At 44.3% G+C, this 9923-nt stretch overlaps 2 protein-coding genes across 2 annotated transcripts; both read left to right on the top strand.

The window, feature by feature from the left end:
• Nucleotides 1-578: 578 nt before the first annotated feature.
• pclaf (PCNA clamp associated factor) lies at nt 579-5021 on the top strand. Its single transcript, XM_044017699.1, has 4 exons — nt 579-735; nt 3598-3687; nt 3779-3959; nt 4634-5021. Exons 1-4 carry the CDS (start codon nt 690-692, stop codon nt 4674-4676), a joined length of 360 nt encoding a protein of 119 aa, XP_043873634.1. The 5' UTR covers nt 579-689; the 3' UTR covers nt 4677-5021.
• A 1412-nt stretch (nt 5022-6433) lies between these two features.
• LOC122762507 (L-fucose kinase) lies at nt 6434-9730 on the top strand. The gene is made up of 6 exons (XM_044017703.1): nt 6434-6525; nt 6642-6864; nt 7624-7775; nt 9141-9191; nt 9279-9404; nt 9524-9730. The coding sequence occupies exons 2-6, from the start codon at nt 6786-6788 to the stop codon at nt 9656-9658; spliced, it is 543 nt and encodes a 180-aa protein (XP_043873638.1). The 5' UTR covers nt 6434-6525; nt 6642-6785; the 3' UTR covers nt 9659-9730.
• The last annotated feature ends 193 nt before the right edge of the window (nt 9731-9923 follow it).

Genomic DNA, 9923 nt, shown 5'->3' with positions numbered 1-9923 from the left:
ATGCTTGTATGTGTTTACATTGTGTTTTTGTATGTTTGTGTGTTTTAAATGCGTGTTTTTGTGTCTCACTCCTTGTGACGGGGGCCACACGGTGATGTAGTGGTTAGCACTCTCGCCTTGCAGCGAGAAGACCCGGGTTCGAGCCCCGGTTGGAACAAGGGCCTTTCTGCATGGAGTTTGCATGTTCTCCCCGTGTGTGCGTGGGTTCTCTCCGGGTTCTCCGGCTTCCTCCCACAGTCCAAAAACATGCAATGTGGGGATTAGGTGAATTGGACACTCTAAATTGACCATAGGAGTGAGTGTGAGAGTGAATGGTTGTTTGTCTCTAGTTGTGTGTGTGGCCCTGCGATGGACTGGCGAACTGTCCAGGGTGTGACCCCGCCTATCGCCCGATGTAGCTGAGATTGGCACAACACCCCCGGCGACCCTCTGGTGGAGGATAAAGCGGTTAGATGATGACTGACTGACTCCTTGTGACGGAGGCTGTACTTATTCCATTCCACCTGAAGGAGGCAGCGTTGCGTCATCTTGTCTACAACTTTTAGCAGACGGCAGAAGAAGAAATGATCTCCCGCCCCATCCTGTGCTTTTTAATCGAAGGCGGGCTTCTGTCTCTCCCCTCTTCACTCAGACTGTTGTCAGTGTTTGCTGCAGAAACATCGTCAAAAACGTCACATCTCGTCGCTAAAATGGTGAGGACCAAAGCCGACAGTGTCCCCGGGTCCTACAGAAAAGGTACAGCAACACGTCGTCTACAGTTGTCACGAAGTCCGCGAGACCAGAATGCAGCTGTTTTTAAATGAGGTCTGGCGGGAGCGACACACTCGACAAAGCAAGACTTGCGATTAAACGTGTTTAAATGTAACGATGGCGTCACATTTAAACACGAACCTCGTCGTGTGTGAACGGAAACGGTGCGAACCCGAAGGGTTTAAATGCAGAAACCGGTTCTGAGACGAACTCCCGCCAACACGGAGACTCGGTTCTGACCGAACAGCGTCAAACAAAACCACGTCTTCGTCGTCATGTTAACTGAGGTGTAATCGTGTGATAATCGTGTGATAATCGTGTCTTGTCTTACTAAGTCAGCGTGTTTGTCTTTTCCCAAAAAACACAAACGACTAAATGTAATGTTTTGTGCAAAGTGGCGCCAGTTTTAGCGCCGCAGCGCGGGTATACGCCGACGCAGCGCCAAACCCCATTGGGAAAACATGACATCATTATTGTTCTCGTGATTATCGTTTAAAGTACTTTTGAAAAATGTGCAGCAACTGCTCTGTTTTATTCTTTTTCATCCGCTGTTGCATTCGGCATGAAATACAACTCTGTCATTTAAACCTAACGTAATCTGTTCTTAATGTTTTGATTTTTAATGCAAAATTCAGAAAATGCACTTTTGTTTTTCTTATCGACGAAAGTATAAAAAAAAAACCTGCGGATTTATTCTCCAAAGAATCAAAACTACAACTTTCCCTTTTGAATTTGTTTTAGGAAAATAATCTGTCATTTATTTCAGATTTTCTTTTTAAAACTGAGAATTTTACCATATTCTGCTGCTGCTTGGTTTAATGTGTGATTTTGTGCGTTACCGTGAATTTTTGTTACAAGAGGGTGAATGTGATGAGAACCGGAAATGAGATTTAATGCAGATTATTTAAAGAAGCACCACAAGGGGGAGTCAGTCTGTCATGTCTGCACTCACTCTGCACTCGCTCACTCTGGAACACACACTGTTCACTCTGCTCACTCTGGAACACATTCACACTCTGGGACACATTCACTTGTTCACTCTGGGACACATTCACTCGCTCACTCTGGAACACATTCACTTGTTCACTCTGGGACACATTCACTTTCACACTCTGGACACATTCACACTACTTCACTCACACATTCACTTGTTCACTAACACACTTCAACTCACTCTGGGTCTCACTCACTGTTCACTCACTGGACACTCTGGAACACTCTGGAACACATTCACTTGTTCACTCTGGGACACATTCACTCGCTCACTCTGGAACACACTGACTCACTCAGGAACACATTCACTTGTTCACTCAGGGACACATTCACTCTCACTCTCACCACTCACTCTGGAACACATTTCACTCACTCTGGGACACATTCACGCTCACTCTGGAACACATTCACTTGCTCACTCTGGAACACACTTCACTCACTCTCACTCTGGAACACATTCACTCACTCTGGGTCTGGAACACATTCACTCACTCTGGAACACATTCACTTGTTCTCTGGAACTCACTCACTCTGGAACACATCACTCTGCTCTGAACACATTCACTTGCTGAACATCACTCACTCTCTGGAACACATTCACACTTCACTTGCTCTGGAACACATTCACTCACTTGAACTCATTCACTCTGAACACACTCACTCTGAAACACACTTGGAACACACACTCACTTGTTCACTCTGGAACACACTCACTCACTCTGAACACATTCACTGGCCACTCTGGAACACATTCACGAACACATTCACTTGCTCACTGGAACATTCTCTGGACTTGCTCACTCTGGAACACATTCACTCACTCACTCTGGAAGACATTCACTCTGGAACACATTCACTCGCTCACTCTGGAACACATTCACTCAGGAACACATTCACTCACATTCACTCTGGAACATCACTCACTTGCTCAGTCACTCATTCACAAGCGCCAGAGCATAACATGGATGCAGAGTGAGACTTGTGACACAGTGAACATCAGGGTGAATCCAGGTCACAATAACAAACGACAACAATCCAAACAAATGTCTCTACTTCTAATCCCAGATTACAGAACAGGTGACTGAAGGCTGTCGCTGATCATTTATTAACTCAGTGGGTATACAGAAGACCCGCCCTCACCACACACACACACACACAGCACTGTCAGCAGTAACTGTGGAGAGCAAAGATGGGATGAGCGACAGGAGCGCTCACTCCTGTCCTGATGGGAAAGACAGTCACAAAACTTCACACACACACACACACACAGAGAGGCTACAACAGCTCAGCTGTGACATCACTCACTTACAAATTCACTCACTCATTCAGAGTCAGACACTTGAGTACAAATTTACTCGGATCACTAACTCACAAATTCACTCACTCTGGAACATGAGTGAGTGAATGTGTTTCAGTCACTCACTCACAAACACTTGCTTACAAATTCACTCATTCACAAATACTCACAGGTGACAAATTCACTCGTTCATTTACTTAAACACTCTCCTGGGTGTGTGTGTGTGTGAGACCTTGTATTTCTGTCCTTGTGGGGACATCTTGTCTGTTCCTCACAACAGTTAAGGTAAGGGCACTTATAGTTAAGGTAAGGGCTTTAGTCAGGAAATGGTGTGTGTGTGTGTGTGTGTGTGTGTGAGTAATCCAACAGGTTAATCTTCTTTGTTTTGAAGCTGCTTCTGTTCCTCACATTAACTTCCTGTTCTAGTGTTTTCTGTGCCACCTTCACTTAAACCTGAGCTCATTAAAAGAAAACTAATCCAGGCTCCGCCTCCTTTAGCTTGCAGGGCGGCCATTTCTGTTTTATCATTGATTTTTGCCGTTTTTCTTTCCCCACAGCTGTTGCAGCTTCTGCTCCACGAAAGTCTCTGGGCTCCAGTTCAGCAAACTCCTCGTCCTCCAGCGGCGGCGGCCAGGCGTCCACACCTGGTCAGTGAGTCCGAGACACTCTGCGTCCTCGCGGTCGTCCTCACGGGCGTCCTTCTGTTTTAAATTCTTCATTCTTATTTTAAATTCACAGCAAAGAACAAATATGCCGGGGGGAACCCGGTGTGTCCTCGTCCCACTCCCACCTGGCAGAAGGGCATCGGGGATTTCTTTGGTGGACCCCCGAGGAAACCTGAGAAGGAGAACCTGAGACCTCAGGAGGTGGAGGACGACGAAGAGGCCGGCGGCAGCGGGATGTCAAAGGCCAGCAGGAAGTAGGTCAAGCCTTCTGTGACTGTCCTGTCGTCTGTGATATCTAGAAAAATGATCCGTCCGGGGGTGGCCCCGCACTTTCGCCTACGTCGGGAATGGACCTGGAAAGTCCTTGGAAAGTCCTTGACTCTTCCACCGCAGGAACTTCTTGTTTAACCAGAGTTTCTTAAAAACCTGTCGCAAACTCCCTTTTTAATGAGTTTTCTTTGTTAATATGGAGCAAAGAAACCAGAAAATGAGCTGAAAAATCACAGATTTTTATTATTATTTTTTATTTTTTAATTTTATTTATTTTTTAATTTGTGCGAGCAGCCTATTGTAATCTGTCAGATTATTATTATTCTTTCCTTTGCTTTGTGGTCATTTTTGAGGGCGTTGACGTGCATAAAACTAATGCGATATCCGCATAGGTCCTGGACCCGTGCATCGCTCTATAGCGCCCCCTCCAAGGTGACAATGGAGGCAAAGTTGAGTTAAACAGAATTTTTCTGAAACCTGGTGGGAAGATGTTATCGACCAAGACGAACAAAAAAGTCGTCTGTAACCGTGGCCTCAACTCAACAGGAGGGCGGTCATCTTTGAATGTTGGCGTCCATTTTAGCGATCTGTATCCTACGTGAATGAGTGAGACGCATCAGATAATAATATACATATGTTGTTTTTCTGTGGCGTGCAGGTCCAGACCACTTCCTGCTGAAGACGAGGAGGACGAGGACTGACTCTGAAGACTGAACGCGTCCGTACTCTGTACATCTGTATATAATTGTTTTTCTACTGAAATCACTTTTAATTGTATAGCTCATTAAAGTTTGTGTTGTCATGTTTTAAAACTGCTGAGTCATGTCTGTTATGTTGACTGTCTTAAATATTCCACCTTTTGTAGTTGTTGAAGTCTTTAAATGTTCTTGACCTCGTCAAAGGGACAGAAGTTCACGGGTTTGTTTGGTTTTAATTCAACACTTTTCTCTACGCCTTTTTTTTTTTGTACATTCAATTGTTCGTAACTTAGATCTTTTGTCGTTAAGAGATAACGTTTGTGATTAAAATGTATTCAAAAACATTAACTTTGGGGGTTTTATTTTGGAATTTCTGGTTATAACAAAAAAATTTAATGTATGTTTATGGGGGCAGATTTGACATTAATCTCAGAATTATGACTCTAATCTCAGAATTATGACTTTCTGATTTTAGTCTCAGATTTATGATTTTAGTCTCAGATTTATGACTCTGACTTTAGTCTCAGATTTATGACTCTGACTTTAGTCTCAGAATTATGACTTTCTGACTTTAGTCTCAGAATTATGACTGACTTTAATCTCAGAATTATGACTCTAATCTCAGAATAATGACTTTCTGATTTTAGTCTCAGAATTATGACTTTCTGACTTTAGTCTCAGAATTAGGACTGACTTTAGTCTCAGAATTATGACTTTCTGACTTTTTAGTCTCTGAAGTATGACTTTCTGACTTAGTCTCAGTATGACTTTCTGACTTTAGTCTCAGATTTATGACTGACTTTAGTCTCAGAATTATGACTGTAATCTCAGAATTATGACTTTCTGACTTTAGTCTAGTGACTTCACTGACTTTAGTCTCACTGACTTTAGTCTTTATGACTCTGACTTTAGTCTCAGACTTTATTAGGACTGACTTTAGTCTCAGATTTATGACTGACTTTAGTCTCAGAATTATGACTTTCTGACTTTAGTCTCAGAATTATGACTGACTTTAGTCTCAGAATTATGACTTTCTGACTTTAGTCTCAGAATTATGACTTTCTGACTTTAGTCTCAGAATTATGACTTTCTGACTTTAGTCTTCTGACTTTTAGTCTTAGAAATGACTTATGACTTTCTGACTTTAGTCTTAGAATTATGACTTTCTGACTTTAGTCTTAGATTATTATGACTTTCTGACTTTAGTCTCTGACTTTCTGACTTTAGTCTCAGAATTATGACTTTCTGACTTTAGTCTCAGAATTATGACTTTCTGACTTTAGTCTTAGAATTATGACTTTCTGACTTTAGTCTCAGAATTATGACTTTCTGACTATAGTCTCAGAATTATGACTTTCTGACTTTAGTCTCAGAATTATGACTTTCTGACTTAGTCTCAGAATTATGAATCTATGACTTTCTGACTTTAGTCTCAGAATTATGACTTTCTGACTATAGTCTCAGAATTATGACTTTCTGACTTTAGTCTTTATGACTTTCTGACTTTAGTCTTAGAATTATGACTTTCTGACTTGACTATTCTGACTTTAGTCTCAGAATTATGACTTTCTGACTTTAGTCTGACTTTCTGACTTTAGTCTCAGAATTATGACTTTCTGACTTTAGTCTCAGAATTATGACTTTCTCTACGTGTGGCGCTAACACTCTTCCGTCTTCGCCAAGTTTACGTTGTGAGAGTTGAAGTGTGATCTCGCCTCCCTGCCACGTCGAGAGGTCCAGAGGTGGAAATCAAACGCATCCTACGGCAGCCCGCGCGGCCAGACTAACGGTCTGAGCGCAACTGGACTGTACTGGTTGGATCAGAAACTGCGTATTTATTGTGTTATTACGCGTAAGTAGCGTCGAGCAGCAGCGGGATTTCAACGGTGACAGTTTACTTAAACTCCACCCTGCTCCCTGTGTGTTTGCGCGCGCGTGCGTGCGTGTGTGTGTGTGTGTGTGTTGTAGGATTAGCTCGACCTTTCTCTGCTCAGTCACGAGCCAACCCGAGCTGCGCTGCTGCATCCGCGGGAAGGCACAGCGGCACCGACACGGTACCGTGTGCGGTGATGTCGACGAAGACGCGACGCTAACGAGCCGCGAGAGGAGAAGATGTCGCGCGGCGCGTGGACGTGGACGGTGGTGGTCCTGACCTGCCAGCACAAAGACAGTGTCTACGCGTTTCACAGAGGTGAGGAACCATCTGCTTTACGATCTTTGTTCTCTGGGAACCTTTCTCACTCGCACGCACGCACGCACACACACACACACACACACTCGCACGCACACACACGGGTGCGTCTGAATCATAAAACACACAAAGTGATTTTAAAGGTTAAACCACAACCTCATAAATGAATTGACTTTGGGAAAAATAAAAAAGCAAACATTAATTGACAAGGGCCGCTTCACTTATTTAAGGGACCCTAAACCCGAGTCTGATTTAGGCCCCTCCCCCAGGGTCACCATATATGAATAATAATAATAATACATTTAATTTAAAAGCGCCTTTCAAGTCACTCAAGGACACTTTACAAACAAGATGAATTAAAATCCCACATTTTTTTAAAAAACAAAAAACGGCGTGTATGGCGTGTTTCCCCGAGTGGAATAGTTCGGTTCGGTTCGGTCTTTTCTTGCGTTTCCATCATTCACCTGAAATGATTTGTGTTTGTTTGAATGGAAGCTGGTTACAATAATTATGAGAAACTGAAACTGAACTCTGTGACCACGCCCAACAAAGAAAGTCTTGATGTCACGTTTGATACCTGATCTGCTTGAAAAGATGCTGCAGATCACAGCACGTGACATGACACGTTCATGTATTCATACTCCAGTCGGAAATGACTTGGTGAGTTTATACAGTTCAGTAACATGCGCTTATATCAGTAACTCCCTTCATTATGTGTGTGTGTGTGTGTGTGTGTGTGTGTGTGTGTGTGTGTGGCAGAGCTGCAGCTGCGGCAGCAGCGCGGCGCTCTCCCTGCGGGTGCGCTGGTTTTGACGGTGCGCGACCGCCAGGAGCCGCTGGGCAGCGGCGGGGCGACGCTGAACGCTCTGCTGGTCGCCGCTGAACACCTGAGCAACAGAGGCGGACACACGGTGAGTGATCGTGGAGCTTCACTGTGTTTGTTTGTATTAAAGAAGAACTAAACCCTGTTCTGACGCTGACTCCGCCCAATGCCTGCTTTTAAAAATCTACACAAAGTGGGCAGGGACCATGGATGTATGATAAGAACTGGATAGAGCTCCGCCCCCTCTGCCTTGAAGACAATTGTGTCATGGTGGCCACTCGTGGTACTGCAGCAACAAACACTCATGGGCCCAAAAAGCAATTTTCCCATTGAGCACAATAGTAAAAGAGACACGTGTAAAAGTGTCCACAGGACACCTGGAGACATGGACACAGACATGTATAGATCTTTATATTCTATATTTTTAATTCATGGAGTTTCATATTAGTAAAACCTTCCTAAAGACCATAAACAGCCCAGAAACATGTCATTTCCCAGAGTAAATGACATGTGATGTAATGTTCATCAATGTGAATATAAAATATGTCTGTGATCGTCACTGTGATCGTCACTGTGATCGTCACTGTGATCTTCACTGTGATCTTCACTGTGATCGTCACTGTGATCGTCACTGTGATCTTCACTGTGATCGTCACTGTGATCGTCACTGTGATCTTCATGATCTTCACTGTGATCGCCACTGTGTCGCACTGTGATCTTCACTGTGATCTTCACTGTGATGCCACACTGTGATCGCACTGTGATCTTGACTGTGATCGTCACTGTGATGCTGTGATCACTGTGATTCACTGTGATCGCCACTGTGATCTTCACTGTGATCGTCACCGTGATCTTCACTGTGTCGTGATCGTCACTGTGATCTTGACTGTGATCGTCACTGTGATCTTCACTGATGCCACTGTGATCTTCACTGATCACTGTGATCTTGACTGTGATGACTGTGATCTTCACTGTGATCTTCACTGTGATTCTTCAAGATCTTCACTGTGATCCATCGATCTTCACTGTGATCTTCACTGTGATCTGTGATCTTCACTGTGATCTCACTCGTGTCACTCACTGTGATCTTCACTGTGATCTTCACTGTGATCTACTGTGACTGTGATCTTCACTGTGATCTTCACTGTGATCTTCACTGTGATCGTCACTGTGATCTTCACTGTGATCTTCACTGTGATCTTCACTGTGATCAGTGTGACTCTGTGTCCTGGAACTGTGACCGTCTGCATCAATACGTCAATATTTATAGTAAAGCTTGTGATTCCAGTTCTTCAGGATGTTTAAAGTCTTTAATCACACACCACTCTCTTGACTTTAGGAAGTGAGTGTGTGTATGTGTGTGTGTGTGTGTGTGAGAGTGTGTGTGTGTGTGTGTGTGTGTGTACCGTTTGAATGGCTTGAATCTCATGAAAAACCACCGTTTTACCTTCAGGTGGTGAGCGCTGACGTCCTGGATGACGCTCACATCCTCATCCTCCACACAGTGAGTCCAGGCTCTGCACATGTTTGTGTTTCTACAGCAAGCGTCTCTCAGTGTTTTTATTCCTTTCTATTTGAATTCTTCCTGCAGGGTCGGGATTTTCCCTGGAGCTCGTGCAGCAGAGCGTTCTGCTGGCTGCCGCAGGAGAAACCGGAGCAGAAGGTCCAGGCCCCGGTCTGCTGTGTGGACCTGCTGCTGGACTGCCTCACTGCTCAGGTCTGCCTCAGTGGTCTTCACACACACACACACACACACACACACACACACACACACACACACACACACACACTGTAGGTGAATATGACCCGTGACACAGTTTGCTCTCTGTGGCTCAGATCTGTCCTGGTTCTCCGCCCGGTGTTTGGGTCTGCAGCACCGACATGATCCTCACCGTCCCTCCTGACTTTGGTACGTGTGCTCGTTCACTCATGTCAGTCAAGATGAGGCTCACGCAGTGGTGCAGTGGCTAGCATTGTTGCCTCGCAGCAGAACAGTCACCGGGTTCGATTCTGGTGGAGTTTGCATGTTGTCCGTGTGTGTGTGTGTGTGTGTGTGTGTGACTTCTTCTCTTAGCTCACAGTCAAAAAACATGCAGATGATCAATTAACACGATTTGACTAGTTAACCAGCTAGTATAGATAGATAGATAGATGACCAGTTAACCAGCTAGTATAGATGGGTAGATGACTAGTTAACCAGCTAGTATAGATACTAGTTAACCAGCTAGTATAGATG

This window comes from Solea senegalensis, unplaced genomic scaffold (genome assembly GCF_019176455.1).
Source record: "Solea senegalensis isolate Sse05_10M unplaced genomic scaffold, IFAPA_SoseM_1 scf7180000015763, whole genome shotgun sequence".
In the NCBI taxonomy this organism is placed as follows: domain Eukaryota; kingdom Metazoa; phylum Chordata; class Actinopteri; order Pleuronectiformes; family Soleidae; genus Solea; species Solea senegalensis.
The sequence above is the reverse complement of the archived record's forward strand: the minus strand, read 5'-3'. Positions and strand labels throughout refer to the sequence as shown.